General features: G+C 35.4%; 2 protein-coding genes across 6 annotated transcripts; one reads left to right on the top strand and one right to left on the bottom strand.

The window, feature by feature from the left end:
- The first annotated feature begins 6,462 nt into the window (after positions 1-6,462).
- LOC147536922 (putative aquaporin TIP2-1) lies at positions 6,463-9,482 on the top strand. Its single transcript, XM_086643954.1, has 3 exons — positions 6,463-8,182; positions 8,523-8,773; positions 8,886-9,482. Exons 1-3 carry the CDS (start codon positions 8,056-8,058, stop codon positions 9,258-9,260), a joined length of 753 nt encoding a protein of 250 aa, XP_086500080.1. The 5' UTR covers positions 6,463-8,055; the 3' UTR covers positions 9,261-9,482.
- A 1,322-nt stretch (positions 9,483-10,804) lies between these two features.
- On the bottom strand, positions 10,805-23,318 carry LOC147536921 (elongation factor G-1, mitochondrial-like). Of its 5 annotated transcripts, none has more exons than XM_086644562.1 (22): positions 22,915-23,318; positions 22,790-22,835; positions 21,734-22,375; positions 21,215-21,436; positions 18,145-18,266; positions 17,903-18,053; positions 16,903-16,974; positions 16,017-16,112; positions 15,827-15,915; positions 15,625-15,691; positions 14,084-14,122; positions 13,785-13,845; positions 13,588-13,697; positions 13,395-13,469; positions 13,248-13,316; positions 13,021-13,142; positions 12,477-12,602; positions 12,263-12,383; positions 12,015-12,115; positions 11,868-11,928; positions 11,467-11,520; positions 10,805-11,187 (listed from the first exon to the last, which is right to left on the bottom strand). In XM_086644562.1, the coding sequence occupies exons 3-22, from the start codon at positions 22,157-22,159 to the stop codon at positions 11,083-11,085; spliced, it is 2,289 nt and encodes a 762-aa protein (XP_086500688.1). In that variant the 5' UTR covers positions 22,160-22,375; positions 22,790-22,835; positions 22,915-23,318; the 3' UTR covers positions 10,805-11,082. The 5 variants fall into 5 exon arrangements, with proteins under 5 accessions (XP_086500688.1, XP_086500691.1, XP_086500690.1 ...); XM_086644565.1 differs by having other exon boundaries at positions 22,735-22,835; positions 22,915-23,049; XM_086644564.1 differs by having other exon boundaries at positions 22,790-22,827; positions 22,915-23,009.
- Positions 23,319-23,841: the final 523 nt, after the last annotated feature.

The following is a 23,841-nucleotide window of genomic DNA, read 5'->3' as shown; positions in this document are numbered from 1 at the left end:
TCTACTTCACTCAATAAGCTTTCCATTCTTAGAGGCAACCTTGGGCAATGAAAGAAAGCTTCGTACCATATTTAGATCAAAATCATCTACTTATCTGGGATTGTATCTTTCAAATCATCTCGAACGTCTCCTTCACTAAATATAAATGTTTCTTGATCGTCAACAGTTGGTAGTCCAAGTGATTCGAAGATGTTGACATAAACTCCATAAACTCCTGGAGGTCCCAGGTTCGAATCCCAGAAAATGTAGAATCTTTAGTTATGTGAATTGAGATTATTAGGGTATAAATAATATAGTGTAGTTGCACTTTAGGTCATTATCTAGTTGGGCTATAGGCCAGGTTATGTTAGAGTTTGAGTGGGCTATAGGTCAGGTCATGTTAGAGTTTGAGTGGGCGGGTAGCAAGCTTATCACATCTTTGATGTATCCAATGCCTTGTAACGACAATGTAATCGGTTCTCAAAAAAAATGTTTCTTGATCTATTTCTCTATAATATTGTAAAACAATAATTATTTATGTTTTTATATAAGTTTTCTAATCAAATACCTTTATTATATAAATACTTCTAATCAATTTTTATTTATGTAATCATATAACTAAAATATTCAATTAAATTATGTTCTTCAATCATTTTTGTGACTTCATTGAATTTGAAGACTTTTTTATTAAATTTGTTATGGAAATAATGCAGGCATCCCCACACTTGTATAAAAAGATTATGTGAATTTCATTTAATATCGCATAAATATGTTTCAGTTTTGTAATTGTTTACTTTTTTGCGCCTAACTTTTTCCTTCTTAACCTTTATCTACATAGAAACTATGTAAGAGAAGCACAAAATTTGGGCCCAAATACCAAAAAAACAGTTTTTTGGGCTTACTCCTCATCACTAATTGGTAATTGAGTTTACCCCCCTCAATAATGGGTAATTGAGCTTACCTCCTTGGACTTACTATTAGTGACAAAAACACAAAGGCTATGTTTGACGTACGTGAAATAATTGTCACTACCAAGAACAACTATTCTTCAATATGATTCATATTAGGAATTCTACCTCATTTTATTGTTTGATTTGGTCAGGAATATGATTAGTAAAGATTTATTTTGTTTATATATTATTTACTTTCTAATTTTATTATCACATACCAAACATATCCTTAGTAGTTTTGACAAAAAATCTAAATTCAAGGGGGTAAGCTCAATTACCAATTACTGAAGGGGGTAAACTCAATTACCAATTAATTTTGAGGGGGTAAGCTCAAAAAACCCAAAAAAATCCACTCGGAAATAATAATGTAAAAAAATCCAATTTTGAAACTGTTGGCAACAGTTTTGAAACTGCTGGCAACATATATAATTATGTTCTTAATTATGTCTGAACAAAAACAAATTTGTTCATACATTTACAAAATTGTTGAGAGCAAATACAAAATTGTTGAGAGCAAACTGTGTTTTGTTCAGAAATTTTAAAAAATGTTTTGTAATTTCAACTTTTGAGCTTTTTTTTGCATTATTATTTCAGGTTGGACTTCATATGATATTTTGACCCGAATTTCGGACCTTATAATTTTCCTCTCCATGAAAAAGGCTTCAATTAAACTTTCCCTCTGGTCCTCCAGAACTTCAGCCACCACACGTCCACACTCATGAATGTAGGACATTTGGATTTTTTTGGTGGAAGACATTGGGATTGTTAAAAGGGGAAACTCTTACTAATTTTGGGGATACAAAAATATTAATTAAGGACGATGTCACCTCCAACTCAGAGTTAAGGTGTTCAATAAAGTAAGAGTTAGTTTCAACAAAAAAACAAAGTAAGAGTTAAGGAAATGAAAGTAAAAAAAATAGATAATTGTTGTAAAATAATTCTCCATAGGCCACAGACAAAGTGTGCTACCACCGCTCAACAAAAGCGTAGTCCAGTTGGTGAATGCATATACTCTGCAATGCAGAGGCCCCAGGTTCGATTCCATGGAAGTGCAAATCTAAGATTGAACTTGGGTATAAATAAAGTAGTTTATGTAGGCTTTAGGTCATTTCATTCGCGAGGCTATAGACCATCTAATTCGTCGGGCTTTAGACTCAGTAGTATTTCGACAGTTATTTTGTTTATCACATCGTCTCGATGTATCAATGCTATGTAATGACTAACGTAGATCGTAGTCGATTTCTTAAAAAAAAAAAAAAACGTGTAGTCTTGAAATTTGGTCGGGTTAACTAATCATTGGTGGCTAAATTGGTTGCCGATATCTTACCTGTGCCCAAGTTATATGGGTTAAGTTATTCCGGGCAAAGTGCATCCAATCACGACGTTTGGTTGTCAGAAAAATAGAAATCATCCAATCACGACATGTTCAAATATGTTAGATTGTTAGAGAATAGAGGTTGAGGTTGTCTAAAACATATTTTGGTTTAGTAACCAATAAACACGAGAGACCATACTTAAAATCTAAATTCCAGAATAGCATACGAGAAATACTCTTATTTAGAAACCCTCCTGAAATTTTTTAAACACTAATCGACCAATGTGTGACCTATGTGGGTCAGCAGACGAGACAATAGATCACCTGTTTGGCACATCCAGATAGTGTCAGTGTGTCGCCTCTGTTTCACCACGAAAGGATTTTTTTTTGTTTTTGCAAGCATGGTGGAAGGATTTGATTATCCCTCTAAGTCAAGGACACGTAAGCCTCATTATCTCTCCACTTATATATGGGCACATACAAGGAATTAAACATCATATCATATCATACTTTTTTTTTATGAAATTATATCATATCATACAGACCATACCAAAACCTAAATTGTCCATAAATGTCCATATGGTTAACCTGCAATATCCTATATCATGTGCAATTTCCTACAATTGGTTTATTTGTTGCAAATAAGAAAATCCATTTTTTGTATAATTAGTACTAGCTATATGCATTAAGACCCATTTGATTTCACAATTTTTAATGCATTAATGTTAGGTTGTTTTTGTGGAGGGCCTTTTGCAGTTAGATACATGAATTATATCAAAGGCCAGAGTAGGAGATCTGACGGTCAAAAGGGGTTCGAATATTTTAAGTACTTTATGAATTAAGACCCATTCGATTTCTCACTTTTTGATGTATTATGTTTGATTGTTTTTACCGAGTGCCTTTTGTAATGAGGTACTCGAATTATACTTGATGGTCGAGAATAGGAGATCTGACGATTAAAAGGAGTTCAGGATAGTTTAAAATATTCCAAGATAGTTGAAGATTTAGAAGATTAAGTTTTATCTATTTAAGATATTTCTTGTAAATAATTAATATTATTATTAGTTACATATTATCTACTTTTCTCCAACATAAACAACTAAAATCGAAAAATTGATCTGAACCATCAACAATACCATTAACATAACAAACACTACAAAACACGTAGGTCTATTACCATTAATGGCTAAGAGGGGGTAGCCAATGATGACTTTGGATGACATTCCAAAGTCTGCGGATGTCAGCGGCATTCAATCACGGACATTTCAAAGTCCGCAATTGTCAGTCGCATTTAAACACCGACATTTTACAGTCTAAGATTGTCAGTGGCATTCAATCACGGACATTTCAGAGTCCACAAATGTCAGTGGCATTCGCAAATCCATGGACTTTGGTAGAGTTGGACTTTCATTGACATTTTGGTGGATTCTAGTTAAAAAAAATAGAACCAAATTTGTCAACCAGAAAATGAGAGACTTTCATTGACATTTTGGTGGCTTCTGTTTTAATTTATAATTAATATCAATAATGACAATTAAAAATATTCATAATTATTAGTATTACTATTATCACTTGAAATGACATATTTTTACTGATATTTTAAAAGCATTTTGATTTTCTCCAAAATCTATCTAAAGATATATGATGCGCGTTCTAATACATCTTGTTTATGCTGACGGAATCCAGTTGACCCAAAATTCACTATCACGGTAACAATAATATGTATTATTAAATTGTTATGTAATAATATATTGTTCATGTTATAGTAATATGTAGGGGCGTGCAATGGTCGGCCAAACTGAACTTGGTCGAACCGAACAATATTCAACTCGGCTTGGCTGCAAAAGCAATTACCGATCTTGATTTGGTTTGGATGCGACATCAATTTTCGAAAACCGCTCAAACCGAACCGAGAGAAGTCGGCTGACGATTTGTTCGGCTCGGCTCTAGCCGATGACTTAATCAAACCACCATTGAATGGTAGAAAAGAGCTTTCATGCTCCTAGGATGATCTTAAAGGTCTTTATATGACCTTTAAAGTCCAAAATGATCTTTAAAATCCAAAAATGTATTTAGTGATGGTAGTTAATTAATGTATTTATTCATGATGCAATATATTCAACTTTCATAGATATGAATCATATATGTCCCTACAATGACGATGAAAATTGTCAATGAAAATCCATGAAGGACTATACAATGTCAATAGAGATTTCATTGGAATGATAATGAGAATCCATGAAAGTCCGTGAACTCTCCAGTGTCAATGAAAATGTACATGGACATGAAATCTATGAATGTCAATCAAAGTCTTGATTGACTACACCCCTCTTAATTAAAATTGCGATGCTTCAAGATCTCATGAATGAAGTATGAACAGATTGCTTAAACTAAGTGTGAGTCTTTGAAATTTGAAGATGATGGCAAGATGAAGATGATGGCCAGATGGAGACGATGACAAGTATGAATCTCTGAAGTCAAAAGAACTTATTCGTATTTAAATTATTGTTAATGGAGATGATGGCAAGATGAATCAGCGAAGAAGTTAAGTCGACGAATGAATGTGGCTCATGTTTTAGACTCGATTTAGGGTTAAGGTTATCCACCCTCTTTTCGATTGAATACAATTTCAAGGCTTAAGAAAGACTGTTTATATCCCAATAACTTTACGGGTTGTTTTTATAAACAAAATATAAATATTGGGTTATTTCTCAATAGCCCCCAACTTTGTGACCAGCTTCCTGCCTAGCCCTCTACTTTATCAAAAATACCCAGATGATCCCCTTTTTCAGTTACCGTCGTTAACTAGTCATCACCCTCTCTCCTCTATCTCATCACCTCTCTCTGCCACCTCATCTTCTCGCCACCTCAACATCTTCACCGGCGAAGGTCGCCGGTCCGCCAATTTTCCGACCGACGACCTTCAAACATAAAAAAAAAAAATGACTTTTTTGTTTCTTTTTATGTTTGAAGGTCGCCTGCCGGAAAATTGGTCGGTGGCGAGAAGATGAGGTGGCAGAGAGAGGTGATGAGATGGAGGAGAGAGGGTGATGACTAGTTAATAGAGTTATAACGATAACTGAAAAGGGGGTCGTCTGGGTATTTTTGATAAAGTAGGGGGCTAGGCAGGAAGCTGGTCACAAAGTTGGGGGCTATTTGGGAAATAACCAACAACCGATAAACATTTCTCTCTGCCAAAAAATCATTCTCCCTCTTTGATGCTCGACCTTTACCAGATGATGCTCTTCCTGCACCAAAGATCAAACTAAATCAACTTACAACGTATATGCAATAAATAATTTGTTTTTGAGAAAGCGACTACGATCTAGGTAGTCGTTATAAGACATTGGTACGTTATGAAGATGCGATAAGCACGATAATCGTATAAGTTAAGAAATGAAAGAGGTTTGAAGCCCAACAACATGAAAGAGGTTTAAAGCCCGACAAATTTATTACTACAACATTTATACTTTTAATAACCCAAATTCAATAACCATGGATTCCACCACCTCTGAGAAACACCCTTTGCAGTAATGTCACAAAAACTATGCAAGTGAAATAACCTAATTTAACAATAAAATAGTTATTTTTTGTTGAAACTAGCAATAAAATAAGGTGGGTGATTTGGAGAAATAGAGAAATTTTTCGGGATACAATGTTTTGGGTGGAAATTTTTTTTTTTTTTTTCATCCGGACACTTAATATTTTCAGCTTCAACGACCTCCACCATGAATTCCAGTGACACTTTCATCATCTTCGACAACACTTCTTCCTCTCTCTTTCTTCTCTCTCTATTCCATCTCCTTATATATCCGCGCGAAGCGGTTACTTTGGTTCTGTCTGGAAACTAGACCATATGAGATCTGGTCTCATCTGATTCCAAACGAAACCAAATCGATTTTGTCTGGATACCAGAAATCGGTGAAGGGGTTCTTCCCCTTCGTTGGAGTTAGAGAGAGCGAACAGAGAGAGAGAGAAAAACAAGAGAGAGAGAGAGAGAAACAAGAGAGAGAGAAGAGAAAAGAAGTCGTCGAACGTTGCCGAACAACTCCGGCCGGCGACTATAAAGGTGTGCTTGGTTTATGTTATTTTGAATTTCCACCTTTTTCTCCGAAAACTATTCTTGTTTTCCCAAATCACTGACCTAAAATAATTATTGAATTGATTTATGCATAAAAAAAATGTTTATAAGATGGAAAATAACCTTTTAAAAAACATATATCGCAACAGAGAAAGAACAAAATTGTCCAACCTTATAATTAGAAGAGAAAAACTAAATTAGAGGATTAATAGGAAGGAAACCACGTTATGGTGATACAAAAAACCCTAACTTTGATATGGTGAGTTGTGTAGATTCTTCACCTAGTGGAACAAGATCAAATCTTTCTATAATTGATCTGAAATAATGTCAAAATTCTAAATATTAATCTCAATCTTAAGAAAAATTTCCAATAATTATTTAATTAAAACCCCCTGTCAAGAGTCAAGTAAACTAAATAATAATGCAGCAAAACCACCCAAGATTAAAAATAATTCTACATCATTTTGTACCAAAACTACTAAAAAAAACGATATAAAAAATTTCCAAATCAATTTTGTAGTGAATAAATCTTATCATTACAACTATGCTTTCAATTGTTAATTTAAATAATTTGTATTTCTTAAGCATAAACTGAAAAAGATGATTAGATTAAACCTTATCTCTTCTAATTAAATTAGTAGTTCATGATGGAGAATAATTATCCAACCACCCCATAAGTTCGATTAAAATAAGAATCACTCTCTCGACATAATAAATCAAGCTAGTGAAGAATGCAAAAATTTAGTTATCAATGTAAAGTGGAAGTGTGGAACCACTTCTTTTATTTTATTGTTTTGATGAAAGTAGGCATTTGCCTAAAGTTTATTATGAAATATAATTCGACATAGAATTTACTAAGAGTGTAATTGGGGATATTAGGTAATTTCTAAGTCTCATTAAGTAGTTTTGGAATTCAATTTTTTTTGTCTTTTTTTTTATGTAATTCCTAGGATACATTAAGGGTATGAAATCGTGTATCGAACGCAGGACCTCAAGTGTGGAAACCAACTTGATACCACTCCAATCCAGAGTTGTTGGCAAATTCAAATTTTATTGTTAAAAAAACACCATAGTGAACAAAAATTACAGAATCCAAATTAGTAGTCACTCGTAGTATCTCAATCAAAAAGATCTTTAACAATTGATAGGAAAACATTGCAAAGTTTTTCACTGTCAAAGATATAAATTAATGCAATCAAAGAGTTTTTTTTTTTTTTTTTTGTTGAAACGCAATCAAAGAGTTGAATATCTAAAAATAACTCAAATGATGAAGTTGGTATTAATACATCATTAAGAATATAAAACATGCTCTGCTTACATGTATTAGTGCTTTTCTTTTTAATATGAATAAGGGTTAGTAATGGATGTCAAATAAAAATTTTGTCTTAGTGCTCATAAAATTTTCATAAAGTTTCTATTAAATCAAAGATGGACGGTGGGGCGGCAACCAATCAAACGGCCACTACTTCATACATGTTTATATCAAAATTTTCTTCTATATGTAGTAGGTCCCAAAGTCGGTGCTGGCATGGCCCACACTCTCTTACCCTATTTTGAATTTTCATCATTAGTTGTGAGCTCAAAATTGCACTATATAATATAACCCAACTTCTTCTAACTCAAATCTTCACAACAACAAATTCTTCTTCTTCTTCTTCTTCTTCTTCTTCTTCTTCTTCTTCTACTCATTATCATTTTTCTCTTTCTTATTCTTCTTAAGAATTACAAAAATGGTGAAAATAGCCTTTGGTAGCTTTGGTGATTCTCTAAGTGTTGGATCACTTAAAGCTTATTTAGCTGAATTTATTTCAACTTTTCTTTTTGTATTCGCCGGTGTGGGATCTGCTATCGCATTCGGTAAGTTTGGCCGACAACTTTTATACACTATATATGATGATCATTCTTTCCTTCCCCCAAAAATGAACTTTTTAACGTAGTCTTATATGTTTAATTTTATAGTTCAAATTTGATTCAGAGACTCAGGACTTGTCAAATCATTTAACTTCACTATTTTAAATTTAAGGGAATTACTACATGATACTCGAAGAAATCAAATATTTATAACTAAGTCATAGGGACATATTAGAAGAGAAATGTCTAGCACTACTTAAAGGACTACTACTAATTTAGTTATTTGATTCATCAAAACAACTACATATAGTTCAATAGATTATTAATTGCAAGTACTTTTTTGCAGGTAAGCTCACATCTGGTGGAGCATTAGATCCTGCTGGTTTAGTCGCCATTGCCGTGGCACATGCCTTCGCATTGTTTGTGACTGTGTCCATAGCCGCCAATATCTCAGGCGGTCATGTAAATCCAGCTGTCACCTTCGGATTGGCCATAGGAGGCCACATCACCATCCTAACTGGCCTCTACTACTGGGTTGCCCAATTGCTCGGTGCAACCGCTGCCAGCTTCCTCCTTAAGTTCGTCACCGGTGGCCTGGTAAAACTAGTTACATTTTTTTCACAAGTAAAAAGGGTGTTTTATAATTTTTGCCCATTTTGCGATGGGACTTAGGATTTCAAATGTTCTTATATGCATGGTTTGTTTGCAGGCTATTCCTACTCACGGAGTTGGTGCCGGAGTGAGTGATTTTGGTGGAGTCGTGATGGAGATTGTCATCACTTTTGCTCTAGTTTACACCGTCTACGCCACAGCTGCAGACCCCAAGAAAGGGTCTCTTGGAACAATTGCACCAATCGCAATTGGATTCATTGTTGGTGCAAACATCCTTGCTGCAGGTCCATTCAGTGGTGGATCAATGAACCCAGCCCGTTCATTTGGACCTGCTGTTGCCAGCGGTAACTTTGCCGGACACTGGATCTACTGGGTTGGCCCACTTATCGGTGGTGGACTTGCCGGTTTGGTTTATGGTGATATCTTCATTGGATCTTACACTGAGCTTCCAGCCTCTGAAGACTATGCTTAAGAACACACATTTATGTTTATGGGTCAGAATTCAGATTGGGTTTGGGTTTGGGTTTGGGTTTGATTTGGAGAATAAGAAGTGTAGATAAACTTTGTGCTTTCCTTTTTCTCTGTCTGGTTCTGCTTGTTTCCTTACACTCTATGTTATTTTTTTTCCTTTGTAGCTTATGATGTTCAAAGATTATTCCATTGTACAACAGCTCAATCATATTGTTTTGGTGTATTTGTATTTGAGTTTTTCTTAATTTCATTCTGTATAATTTTCTATTTCTAAAAGCACTCTTTCTTCTTGATCTTAACGGGTGAGAGTTCATCAAGCCTAGTAACCATCCCCCATGACCAAACGTTGAGTCGTGAAGACATCTTCTTGTAGTATGTCATGAAGAAATGCATTTGAAACATCTAATTGTTTAATATCTCATTTCTTTGACATAGCTAAGGTTAGAACAACTCTTACGGTTGTGTTTTTTAATACCGGACTGAGTAGTTCATGGTAATCAGCTTCATCTTTTTTATGGAAACCGTTTTCCACCATTATAGTCGTATATCTCTCAATAGACTCATCATCCTTAAGTTTGAGTTTATAGACTCACTTATGGTCTATTACATTCATAGATATTCCCTCAACAAAAAAAAAACATTCATAGAGTATTATGTGATACTAGATCCCTTATCTTGTTAATTTCCAATGCACTATATCCATTTCTAGCAGAATGAATTTTGTTAGGATACTTTGAAGTTGTTATAGGAGACATAAAGTAAATTAGTCTAAACAAATTAGTATAAACAAAAGCAATGCAATATTAAAATTAACAAGAAATAGTGGGATGCTTGAAAAAGAAAACTTCCTCCGTCTCATATTAAGAGTTCCACTTTGGAATTCCAATTATTTTGTGTATATTTTTTTCATTTGTATCCTTATTTAGTGTAGAAAAAATTCTTAAATTTAAGAATCTCATTTTTCCACCTCACTCCAACAAATTATACTTGACTCAATGTAAGAACACTTTTGGGAAATAAATAGATTTTATATGATAGAAAAGAGAGTAGAACTCTTAATATGAGACATCTCTAAAAAAAAGTAAGACTCTTAATATGAGAAAGATGGAGTAAAATGAAAGTAATAAACTAATAATACACTAAGAGCAAAAAAATTCAGAACCATTTATTCATAATACGTCATAAACCATCATACCATGTTATGTAATTTCACAATACATAACATAGTATGATGTTACCTTCATAATGGATTTAACATGGAAGAGCTTCTCGAATGCAACGCTCAAATTCTAACTGCTTTAAAATTACTCCTTACAAAAAGAAAAATTACAAAAGTACCATCAAAAGGTACCATCTTGTCTTATTTGATACTGTCAACAAGATGGTACCTTTTTTTTCCAAATAAAAAAAAAAGATGGTACCTTTTGACCGTAAACTTGTCGACTTCAAACACAATTTAGTTTTTTTTTCAAGGCACATATGATTTCCTATTAGTAAAAAATGCATGAAGTACGATCACATTAGGAATAGACAGGATTGCGCAAGTAGAACACAAACTGCATCATCATTATGTCCCAAATTACGACTGTTTAAATTTATTGACAACAATATATTAATTTCTTGTTTCCTGTGGGATTATTATTTGAACAAAATTTGATTCTACTTCACCTAATAAATGTCACAAAATTGATACTAAAAAACTAGGTCTACCACCCACTCCATAAACAAATTGAATAAGTTACGTTGTTACTCTGAAGGCGTTTCTGCCTAAAGAGAATATGGAAACAAAGAAGTATACGCTTTCCTCAGGTGAAATCCGAATCCTACTCTTCGGCTTTGTTGGCTTTATGAGTGTTGACCAGTTGCATCTGCACGTCCTGGGACACTGGTGAATGTTCCTTGTACTCCATGGTGAACTCCCCTTTGCCCTGCAGAATAACAAAACCCCTCTTAGAATGAGGCTCCACCATTACATATATACATGAGGCTCCCCCATAAATATACTAGAAAAATGGCTATTCGATATGTACTATGGAAAATAATTATTTGAATGACAGAAGACTGAGTTTACTAACGCCGTTTAAAAAGAAAAGACTTCAAATCAAAGATATGGACGTACAATATACAAATGCAACCTTTAAAGAATATCAGAAATTGGGGCAAGCATGCCAGAAAAATCAAATTTTATTAGAGGAATACTTTCTCACCTGTGTCATTGAGCGAAGAGAGGTAGAGTATCCAAACATGTTGTTCAAAGGGACCTGAACCAAAAGAAAAACGGAACATGTCATTCACCTACTGAATATAAAAACACAAACAAGGCAAGCGAGCAACATATTTACAAGCATACACCCTCTTCTAGGACACTGATGCTAATAATATATTCATAATCTTTTTCAATTCGATATCATGAGAACTGTCTGCTATTTGAATTGTAGGACACTGATGTGAATAAATAAAATCAATAAAACTCTTTACATAGAGAACATTTATCTTCCTAGTGTATGACCTAAAGGTAGAGACAGTTAATCACACTTCAAGGACTTGCCTAACATTGGAATCTTATTACCAGAGGATAACTTAAAAAAGGGGAGAACTTTGTACTCACATTTGCGGTAACTACAGCATCATCTCCATCCTGGTCATTTCCGATGATCACACCTTTCCTCCTACAAGATGATCATGAGTTCCAAATCTTTGTCAGAAAACCATAGTGAAATTATACCTAAAGAACAAAAGATTTTAAAGCACTTACTTGTTAATATCACCAGTAACAGTACCCTGGAACTCTGTTGGTGCTTTCAACTCTACCAACATCACAGGTTCCAGGATCACCGGCTTTGCTGCTGTATAGCACTGTTTCAAGAATTAAGCAGCAAATTAAGAATTCGGAAAAAAAGTAAATAAATATTAAAATACATGCTAGTATTGGAGGGAAAAGTAGTGTCTACAAAATCAAACCCATCTCCAAAAGAAACATGATTAGAGAAGGATTATATGTACCTGTCTAAATGCATAGATAGCTGCCAGCTTAAATGCAAGTTCACTTGAATCCACAGCATGAGAAGCACCGTCAGTCAAAACGATACGAATATTTTCAACTGGATGCCCTATCAACGATCCTCTGGGTAGTAACAAAATACAATGGTATTAGGTATCAGAAAAAAAGCATATAAATCCACATACCAAGACTCCAATTAGAAAATTAGACACTCACGAGTTTGCAGCTTCCCTAAAACCCTTCTCAATTGCTGGGATGAAGTTTGACGGTACAGCTTGCCCTATAATCATGTTCTCAAACTCAAACTTTGTGGGTGACCCTGGTGGAAGAGGTTCGACATACCTGCTCAAATTTGAAAAGAATAAAATTGATCAACGAAAGAAAAGAGAGTAAGAGCCCACGAAACCGAAATGACAAAGGTGTTGGAAGACGCAAGTTTTTAACCAAATGGCCAGTTTCGGTGTGGGCCACAGGCACCTGAGGCTCAATCAGCACAGTTCCCGGCCAATTCAGCAGACTAAACAGGGTCAGGCTTGCAGAAAAGGATATTTATTTTATAGGCCAGCCTGGCCTGTCCAAGACACTGTATACCCATGGAGGGACCGATTCCCACCCCCTAGAATTTCCCATGGTCTATAAATAAGTCATATGGACGAGTACCAAGACTTGAACATTTTATAGGCTAGCTCGTCGAAAAGATGATATTGGAAAGCAATTTACTATGAAAACTATGACTAATGGCATTTCATCCGGCACTTACCCAGTTACCCTTCCGTATTGACCCTGTCCACCAGATTGCTTTTTATGCAGATAATCAAACTCAGCACGCTGAGTAACTGTCTCCCTGAAGTTAACACGAGGTTTTCCGACCGTAGCATCAACCTTCATATCGATCAAGTGAAAAATTAAATGGAGTGCACGTAAACCACTGAAGCTGTATGTCCATAAGAAAGTACAAAATTTAGAATGTCGAAGCAATTCATGTACCTTGTACTCCCTACGAATTCGCTCCACATAAATATCCAAGTGAAGTTCTCCCATTCCAGAAATAATTGTCTGTTTGTGAAGCATTGCTTATGTTATGCAATGGCATGTATAAGAGATTTATTTAGAAAACTGGGTAAGAAATCAAACCTGACCACTCTCAACATCCAAACCAACTCGGAAAGTTGGATCTTCTCTCTGAAAACGGTTTAAAGCTTTTGAAAACTGCACCAAGAAAGAGGCGATTAATATAAATAGCACTATTAGTAGAACTTACAAGCAAGAGTTATATGTTTAAATATTTATGAGTATGAAACTGGAAAACGGAAGTAGCAATATTTACTTGTCCTCCATAATCTTTGGAGACAGGTGAAACTGCTAAAGACATCACTGGTTCAGGGACGTTCATTGAAGACATTGTGTATCGCACAGATCCATCAGTAAATGTATCCCCTAACAAAAAAAAAAGCAAGATAACGTATAAATGAGGAAGAAAGCAGAACCTTATAGAATCCTAAATGATAATAAAACAGGACACACCTGATGCACAATCCACACCAAAAACAGCTACTATTTGTCCAGCATGTGCCTCTTGAATGTCCTATCATAAAAGAATAACGAAGATTCATAAATTGGGGCCTCAACAGGGAGTCAGACTAAAAGTGTTTTCGACATGAATTTGAGAAGATTGTGCACAAGTTATCTATTAAGAAGCACATTCTCTTGTCCAAGTTTTACTTGATTAGGACTTCTCTCTTGTATCCAACTATCCAAAACTTAATAATGTAATACTCTCTAAGGAATTTTGAATGGGACATGATTGTAAGATGCAAACTAACCTCCATTTCATTAGAATGCATGCGAACCAGGCGAGGAATCTGCATATAAAATGGTGATTAAAAATGTGTGAGTGAACAGAAAAGTTAAGTATAAACGTATAACTTCAACTTGCAATGCCGTATAAACGTATAATTTCAACTTGCAATGCCATATAAACTGCCGTAACAGTATAAAACTAAACCCATGACAGCAAAATATGACTATTGTTCTGGGTGAATATTGAAATCGTTCAGGTAACACACTGGTGACAAATAGTTAGCACACAAATCATGATTGCATATTCCTCTACATGTTTGACCTTTACTGAGAACATAGCATATTGATATCAAATTCTATAGGTACGAGGGCATTCACTTTCTTCTTTTAACAACCTCATTGATATCTACACTTTTCTTTACTTTGCTAAACAAATACATACATCACTAGCATCTTGTTAGTGCTGAAGGACTTGTGACAGTGGTAACTGTATAGTAAAGGCTAATTTAACAAGTATCCCACCAAAAAGGATACAAAAGATCCCAAGTCAGAGCACTCGGCAAATAGTGATGAAGTAAATAGGCCTGGAATGCTGGATGTCATTGCAGAATAACTCCTTGGTTACTTAGAAGACTTAGGCGGGCAAGGGACTCCTTACTCCTTAGTTTGAACATGCTTTGAAATAGCTTACGAAATTTTACATAATATCTATACAACGATTTATCTTACAGCTTATATTCAACAAATATTAAAAAGAAGAGATCATTTATCATAATTTTATCTCTCGGATACCAACTATAATTTTGTTGAAAAGTAACTTATTATAATACATTATATAAAATCATTTAAACAACGTAACTCCACAATAAAATTCATAAAAGATCGTCTGAGAATAAATATTGAGTATATTAATTGCTATTAAAACAAAATTCTTTTGTCAACAGTTGGTAGCCCAAGTGGTCCAAGGTGTTGACATAAACTCCAGAAACCCCTGGAGGTCCCAGGTTCAAATCCCAGAGAAGGTGGAATCTTTGGTTATTTGAAATGGGATTATTAGGGTATTAATAATAATGTAGATGGGCTTTAGGCCATAGTTTAGATGGGCTTCAGGCCATGGTTTAGATGGGCTATAGGCCCGGTTTGTTTGAGTTTGTATGGGTAGTAATTGAGCTTATCACATCTATGATGTATCAATACCAATTGTAATGGAATTACCAAAAAAAAAAAAAAAAAAAAAAAAAACAAAATTCTTTTTCCCTTCTCTCTAGAACCAAAAAGTAACTTCCAAATCTTTTCTTTCAAATTTTTTTTGAACAGAACAATTTATCTTAAATGACTTTCTCTCAACATGCAGTTATCATTCGTATTACACATCTAAACCCGACTTTTCACCGCGTCTTCGGCACGGGATATAGCTAGTATGTGCACTGTATATACATTATACAAGTAGTAATTAGCAGTTGAACATTACTACTTGGAATTTTTTACTACGGTATTTGGTTTAAGAGCAACTACTGCTTCCAAGTTATGAAAAGTAAGACGCATTTGTCTATAATAAACTTACCTTAATCTTCTTGCCTGTGTTTACATTGATAATGAAATCACCCTTCCGGATGGTACCTTCGTATATTCTGCAATAAAATCCTTTAAGGATCATTTTATGTCCAAGTAACGAGGATTGCAACCTCATATGTAGCAGAGAAGTGGAGGATCAAGAAAATTAGACATTATATGCAACCTAATTGGATTCACTTAAGTTTTCATACCTTAAATAGGTCAGTTGACCAAATCGACCTTCTTCCAATTTGAAAGCCAGTGCAACAAGAGGTCCATCTGGAGTACCTGATAACAAAACCTAACAACAACAATGCCAGGAAGATGTTAGTCACTTCACACAAGCTGGTGCTTCAGTCTCGGGTAATATCTCCATTTCAATTAATCAAATTTGCTCTGTACCTTTTCTTCATTCTTTGTTTGGTCAAGAGCATAGTTACTAACTTCAATTGGACACGGTAAGTAGCTAAGAACCCCATCTAACAGCGTTTGTACTCCCTATATCCAAAAATTTATACAGAATGAAGCAATATTCCAAAAGAAAGAACTTAGTAATGAGTTGAAATCAACAGCGGAAAATGAAAATAAGGGTTAGACTAAAAGGTTGTTCGAGTAAATTAATATTCTGAAAGAAAAACAAGATTTTAAATATTTTCTGGATCTGATTGCCACATAGAAAACTAAGATCAAACAAGGACATGATAAGAATCGAAGAAATCTACTCATTTGAGCTAATAGCCTACATTTGATTCTAAAATCTATGTTCAAAATATCAGCCTAGAAGATCATAAAAACAAATAGTACCATAAAATTCACACATAAAAAGTAAATTGGAATCTGGAGCTATGTTGGAAAAGTCGGCAAGGGGGACTAGTCGGCGGACTCGAGACTAGGTTTAGCCGCTACTAGTCGTAGACTATAAATATATAGTCTACTTTATATATGTAATTACATATAGGTATAAATACAAGTATTTGGAGGGGAGAGGAAGGGTGAAGAAGCCGAATGAGCAAATCCTAAACCAACTTTGTTGATTTGAGCAAAAGAAAAAAAAAGGTAAGCTAAATAACCCCGACTGGCCCGACTGGCCCGACTAGTCGACTCGGTCCTAGTTGGACCTCGGGGATCTACTCGGAATTCCACGGGACTAGGGTTTTGGCCCTTAGGCGAGTTGGCAAGATGACTATTTCTTCATAGATCTGGAGGACATGCTAATGGAAGATACAATAATAAAAAAAATATACATTTATGCAAGAAAATAGTGAGGAACATAACCAATTTCATGTACCTTGTTCTTGAAAGCACTACCCATGAATACAGGTACAAACTTCCTTGATATTGTAGCCCTCCGGATCGCCATCTAATCAAGAAGAAGCCAATAAGTCAAGTAAAATAACAGTCGAGCAGAACTCAAGCAGATTATATGTTCACGGAAGAACGTAATAGAAGTCCTACACCCTATGTAAAATTACATTACACGTACACTTTGTTTTAATTTTATTTCTCCTTTTCCTTTTCAAGCCATGTCAAATCATCACAGAAACATCAATGGGTAACTTCACATAAATAATGTTTGTGAGATTTTGAAACTGCGATTGAATAAATAAATAAATAAATAACAAAAAAAAATAACACAAGAAATCCAAAGAGGGAACACAGTAAAAAAAACTAATAACTAAGACAAGACAATTTCTTGTGATCCCTGTTGGCAGTTTTCTATTCAGTGTTCTTCAGGAATAAATTAGTGCAGCTTCTCTAAAGATCATGTGACATGCTCATAAATCAGATAGGAATAGTGGCACCAAATAAGAACAATCTATATGCCACAATCATTGTATTCTAGCTAATAAAACAGAAACTTATCATATGATGAGGACTTCAATACAGTTCAAATTTTCAATAAGTGATGTTTATGGCTTAATCAAATAAAAGTATTTTAGGGCCCTTAGGCTATTGTTCTAACTGACCCATTTGAGTAACCATTAGAGAAGAAACCAAGAGATCCATTCAAGGTTTTCTTTCCTATTAGCTATAAAATACCAACAAATAGAAAGCTTCCCGGACTCCTATCTTTTGAAAATTTGGAGTTCGTACAATTTCGTAAAAAGATCAAAACATGAAACACAAAATACATAGTCAATTGAAGATTCAATTAGTTAACAACTACGTCCATTGTTAATGCAACAAAGAAACCTTCTGAATACTGTCTAATAGCAGTCAGGTGAAGAGAGAGCAAACAAACTAACCAAGAGAAAGAAATTGTCCAAACCATATGAAAACTAACACACCTCAAGATCATTAGGAGATATAGGCTCATCGTTCAGAAAAGCTTCAGCGAGTATATCATCAACTTCAGATACTGTTTCTATTAGTTCACGACGTTTTTCAGCAACCAAAGCCTCCATGTTAGCGGGCACATCAGTTATTTCAATTTTCTCTCTACAAAAACAACAAAAATGATAAATAAAAATCATTGTACAAAATATAATATCATTTGTCTTAAGCAGAGCAGGATAACAAAAGAACTAACCCATTGGGACCATGAAATAAATGAGCTTTAGAATGCACAAGATCCACAAGACCCTGGAAGTCATCTTCCAGTCCAATTGGAACTTGCACTGCGGCACTGTGATGTCTGAGCTTAGCTCTTGCCTAAAACAAAATCTCAACTTGATCAGTGTCCAAAGTGTGCAAGCTTTACAACCTCCAAATTGTCCAATATAATCAAATACTCAAAAGAGAAATAGATAATTAATAAACTCAAAAGCATCTTATTTAGCCACTGACAACAATGACAAAAAAAAACAATCCAGGTTGTAGAAGGGAAGGAAGTATATTCATCAACTTATAATGTTTCCAGTTTTTCATGCAATTCGCTGAAAGCATATTTAGCTTATAGAAACTGAACTTGTAGAGACCTATGTAACATGGTCCCAAGGTTGACATTCGTACTAAAGCGAAGGCCGCTATCCAAGGTGGGGAGTGAAATGCCAAATAAGGGTTACAACTAATGTTTATAAAAAGTTTTTTCCAGCTCAAGGCGGTTTGCTGTGAAAAAAGCAAAGCGCAGCCGTGAGGCCTACGCCTCGACAAGTGAAAGGCTTAAGTTCATTCTCGTAGTCTTAGAAGAAAAAATTATTCCACATGTATATAAACACTAGATAGTCGACTCTTTTTAACTTGCTATAATAACATTTAGAATTAGGTGTTGAACAAACATGGAAAAAAGTGTTGTTTCTTCTTACATAGCATAAACTTAATCAATGCTTGTCCGTTTTGTTTTTGTGATGCCTCTACCTCCAGCCAACAACAGACTGAATCGCCTCGGGCTGTACGCATCTATCGAATTCTAAGATATGTTATAACTTAAAATACATCATGTGGAACCTATGGAAATATAGAAATAATAAAATTTTCAAGGAAGCCAACTTAATTAGCAGTGTTGATATAGAAGATATTAAAGGGACTATATTTGCTTGGTCTAGGACTTCAAAAGATTTTAAGGATGTTTGTTTCTTTGACATGGTGGTTAACTGGGATACTTGGTGATGTAACAAGTAACCTAAGTTCTCCACCCTGTCTTCGTAATTGTAAATTCTTTTTCTTCAATACATTCATTCTAATCTTTCAAAAAAAATTGAGAGATTATGCATAAAAAGGTATTTTCCTGGAGTGGTATTGTATTGGTGCAACACTATTTGTGCAAACTGTAAACATCTCATAAGACGTGAAAACAAAATCTCACATTACACCCACTAAAGTTATAAGTAAATTAGTAAGTATGAGTATCCTACAAAAATTCCCAAATCATCAGTATCTGACGTGGGAAAATTACTAAAGAAGATTGTCCATCTTGCTTAAAAGAGACTAGTACGAGTTAAAGTTGAAAATATAAATTCGCGGAGACTATTACGAACACGAGTAACGGGACTGAACATATATCCCAAGTTCCCGAGTCTTACGTTCCGTTCAGTCACACTTAGACTCGGTCAAGTCCCGAGTGAGCTATACTCACCATAACTCGACTAGAGTGGACTCTACTTGCGGTTTAATATATTTACTTGCTGCTTCAGTCTTTTAGAGATATGAAGAGTCAACTAACAAGTAACAAATAAGTAAATACTCATATATAGTTTTGGAAACTTCTAGTAGTAGTGTTTAGAGATACGTAGTATTAAAGAACACCAAAAGATTTTTAGAAAGTATATAATAGAGAGCTTAAAAGTTACATTTATGAATTTCAGTTACAATTTTGAGAGATTTAACTTTGTTTATTTTTATTTAAAAAAAATTGGTTAAAGTAGAAGGAAAAGGAAACGGTTACAGAATGCAGTATCCTAAAAAAGCAGACACTACATGATAGACTAAGTCTGTAAAGAAACAGAAAGACCTCATCAAGGCCTCCCAGCTGTAGCCTGTAGGTGAAATCTAAGAAGTTAGAAAGAAAAGTTTGTAGCCCAAATGCATTGTCCACTCCAATGGAATAGGTTAGCCTAGATGTTAAGCATGATGTCCTTTCGTTCCTCATGCTTTTCTCCGAAGATTATCTTCTTTCGGTCTTCCCATAATTCCAAGACTACCACATGAGGGCTAATACACCAAAAGTCCTTTCCTTAATTAGGAAGGTTTTGATTTTCCCATTGGATCAGCTAAGCCACCAAGCATGGTTTATCTTCAATTAAAGAACGCGACGAAGAAATTCCATATCGTTAATGCCTTCTCGCAGTGTAGCAAAAGGTGAATATTGTCTTCCCCACTTCCGTTGCATCTCGGACACCAATAACCAAAGTATTTCTTTTTCTTGCCATTCTCTTAATTATTAGTACTTATGTAACTTATGTTAAAGATCTCCAATTTGAAGCATATGCATGAAAGTAACATAAGAACTGGATGTGTTATCAAATAGTAAATGGTTATTGTGTTTTTTTCATATAGGGACTTGGCTGAGTAACTTGGCTCTGCTCGGCCTTGACTCAACCCTTAGCCAATCCTGGTTCGGGTCCATGATTAACAATTCAAATACTCTTGCTCTTGTTCAATAAGATGAAAATTATCTTAGTGCCAGCCCACGAAAAACATCGAGTGCAGCAACGAATTGGTTCGTTTTTTCTTCGTTTTTTGCACAATATTGCATATGTCGTATTCCTTCTCCTGGTCATCTAACCTTTACATTTTATAGATGTTGTGGGGACTCTTGAGGATCTACATAACATTTTAAAATCTTCTCGAATTGGCAGATCTTTGTATGTGAGTTAGAGTTTTATACTTGTAATAGTCATCGACCACAAGTATTGATAATGGTGGTTCAGGTTCTTGTCTTAGCTATGGGGAGGTAAGAGATCAGGTACTAAGGTGTACTCTGCCCTCGCCTATTCATGAAAGTTACAATTTCAGTTCACTTATTTTGTTTTTCCTCTTCGAAGATGTTACTGCTTAGGTTCTCTGAAGTCTCCTAAACTTGTGCATTTGCTCGATGTTCCTAATTTGCTAAGGAAGTCATTTTACTCTATATACAATGAAGCAGAGTATATATGACACATCAAATATATCAGCTAAAAAGTTTCAACTTTCAAGTTCTACAGGAGGCAAAGAAAGTTTACCTGGTTGAGAACTTTCCATGGATCAGCACCCATTCGATCAAGTTTGTTAATAAATGCAAGTCTTGGAACCTCATATCTTCTCATTTGCCTGTCAACAGTAATTGACTGACTTTGCACTCCACCGACACTACAAAGAACGAGAATTGCACCATCAAGAACACGCAAGGCTCTCTCGACTTCAATCGTGAAGTCAACGTGACCTGGAGTATCAATTATGTTAACCTGGAATTGGAACAATCATTAATATATGAGATACCATAAACCAAAATCCAGATCGAAAATCTTATCTTGCTATACTTATATATGAGAACTACATCAACATCAGGTTTTTAACATAAAACACCATGAAACAAAAGAAGCTTATATAGTTGGAAATGACAACTCAAGGAACTAGAACTCCAATCTAACATTCAAATTTGGAACCAAATCAACCACAAAATTCAAATATTCAGGATCACAATTGAAATCGTAAACAACAATAGAAAAATCACATTTTTGCAAAAAGCTAAAAGCTTTTACCTGATAGTCTTTCCAAGTACAGTATGTAGCAGCAGATTGAATGGTAATCCCTTTTTCTCTCTCTAAATCCATAGAATCCATTTTAGCTCCAACTCCATCCCTACCTCTAACTTCATGAATCTCATGAATTCTTCCGGTGTAAAACAAAACTCTCTCAGTTAAAGTCGTCTTCCCTGAATCAATATGAGCAGAGATTCCAATATTACGAAGCTTTTCCATGGTTTCTTTCCACCAAGCTTCCTTTTCATCTTTTGCCCTAGCCAAATTACTGGCTGAGAATCTCCTCCGTTGGCCATTTTCTAATACAAGAATCTCAAATGGTGAAGATGAAGAAGAGAGAGAAGAGCAGATTGAAAATGAGTTATCTGTGCATAAGGCATAGAGTAGACGACTGGCAGAGTTCCTTGCCGACCTCGCCATCGCCATGGTTGGTGATGTAGTTTGTGCGACAGGACTTTTTGCTCTGTTTCCAAAGCCCTAATTTTGCTTAAGCCCCTCACTGTTATGTAAACAATCTAGTGGAGTTCGGCGGAGACGGGGAGAAATGACTTTTCGAGATTTCGATAAACTGGTTAAGAAAACCCACAGCCAAACACAACTTAAGTCCCCACTTTTTTTTTCAACAATGATGATATGCCCGGCCTGAATCAAATAAGACATTTAGGGCATAATTTAGTCATGATTTAGAGCAAAATTAGAACTATTTAGGCATGATTTAGAACATAAATCAAACATATTTCATAGCAATTAGGATAAATTCGATCAATTTTATCACATAAGCCATTTAGGGCACAATTTAGGCATGATTTAGGGCAAAATCACAACTATTTAGGCATGATTTACAACATATATCAAACCTATTTCACAATAATTAGGGCAAATTCGATCAATTTTATCAAATAAGACATTCAGGGCACACTTTGGGCATGATTTAGGGCAAAATTAGAATTTAGGGCAAAATTAGAATTTAGGGCAAACTCGGAAGTATTTCACAGACTTACAGAACAAAGACAATCAAATAAAGTTTAGAGAGATAGAAACACGATGAAGACTCGCCTCGGTTTGTAGACAGATAGAAAAAACTCGAGTGAAACCTTCAAATCTGTAGAGAGAGAGAGTTAGACAGTAATGAAGAGGTAGTGGGAGGAATAGATAGAAACAAGAAGAAAATCAAACCTTACCTATCTAGGAGAGAAGACGACGCCCTAGGCAACAATTTCCGGGCAAAGTCACGTTGAGAACGACCCTCTTTTTGCTCAGAAAGATGAAACCCTAGTTTTCGCGTGGAAGGTGAAATGAGTCGGGGTGGGAATCGGGCGCCCATGGACACCCATGGGTAGCTTAGGCTCGGGCTCGGGCGGGTCGGGTAGATTGGGTCTTTGCTCATTAGGGCAGCGGGGTTAATCGGGAGGGTAATTTTCACTTTCGCAATGATCAAAGCCCGCCCATGCCCATTAACAGACTCGGGCAAGCCGGTTTCGGGCTAATCGGGTGTCGGGTAGTGCCATTACACATTAACGAAAATTTTAATTTTAATACTAATTATTAAATGATATCTATTGTAACTTAATAGTGAACAAGTGACTTAGTACTTACAACCTTTCAACACTTTATAAGAGTTTGCAACACCATTCTCACTTGTAAATGAACAATGTGGGATTATGGGAAGTTTAAGTTATTTTTAAGTTTTTGTAAATATATAGTGTCACATTGAAGAGAATGAGTAGAACTTCCATTAGGTTGACATTATAACTAAATAACTCCCATTGCCATCAAACCAAGCTTCTACTTAATAGAAGTGTTTCCTACTCGGATCCATTTCTAATGGGCTCGGAAATTTAGCTTTTCAAGACTAGATAATGGGCTATTTAATGGCTAATGTTTACAAATATAAGTTGCGGGCGCCCATTGATGAACTTGACGGGCTCGGGTATGGGCGGGATGGCGGGTGAGCTTTTCCACCCGAGCCCGCCCACTCTTTTTCGTCGGGCGGGGCGGGATGTGCCCACGTCAGGCATGGGCCCCCATGGGCCATTTTGGACCCCGGGCGCCCATGACGGGTGGCGGGCATTCGGAGGAAAATCCCACCCCTAGTGAAATCTGATCGA

The sequence above is a fragment of the Eschscholzia californica genome, unplaced genomic scaffold (assembly GCF_041429995.1).
Source record: "Eschscholzia californica isolate CP2 unplaced genomic scaffold, dmEscCali1.0.p SCAF_5, whole genome shotgun sequence".
In the NCBI taxonomy this organism is placed as follows: Eukaryota; Viridiplantae; Streptophyta; class Magnoliopsida; order Ranunculales; family Papaveraceae; genus Eschscholzia; species Eschscholzia californica.
This window is presented reverse-complemented; position numbering and strand designations above follow the sequence as displayed.

What these genes read in the sequence shown, in the direction of transcription:
- LOC147536922 (XM_086643954.1), top strand. Translation starts at nt 8,056, where the DNA reads ATGGTGAAAATAGCCTTTGGTAGCTTTGGTGATTCTCTAAGTGTTGGA. An exon ending in GGGATCTGCTATCGCATTCG is followed by an intron (nt 8,183 to 8,522) that starts GTAAGTTTGGCC and finishes ACTTTTTTGCAG; the next exon opens with GTAAGCTCACATCTGGTGGA. An exon ending in AGTTCGTCACCGGTGGCCTG is followed by an intron (nt 8,774 to 8,885) that starts GTAAAACTAGTT and finishes GTTTGTTTGCAG; the next exon opens with GCTATTCCTACTCACGGAGT.
- LOC147536921 (XM_086644562.1), bottom strand. Translation starts at nt 22,159, where the DNA reads ATGGCGATGGCGAGGTCGGCAAGGAACTCTGCCAGTCGTCTACTCTAT. An exon ending in TATCTCCTAATGATCTTGAG is followed by an intron (nt 16,975 to 17,902) that starts GTGTGTTAGTTT and finishes CTTCTTGATTAG; the next exon opens with ATGGCGATCCGGAGGGCTAC. An exon ending in GTAGTGCTTTCAAGAACAAG is followed by an intron (nt 16,113 to 16,902) that starts GTACATGAAATT and finishes TTTTGGATATAG; the next exon opens with GGAGTACAAACGCTGTTAGA.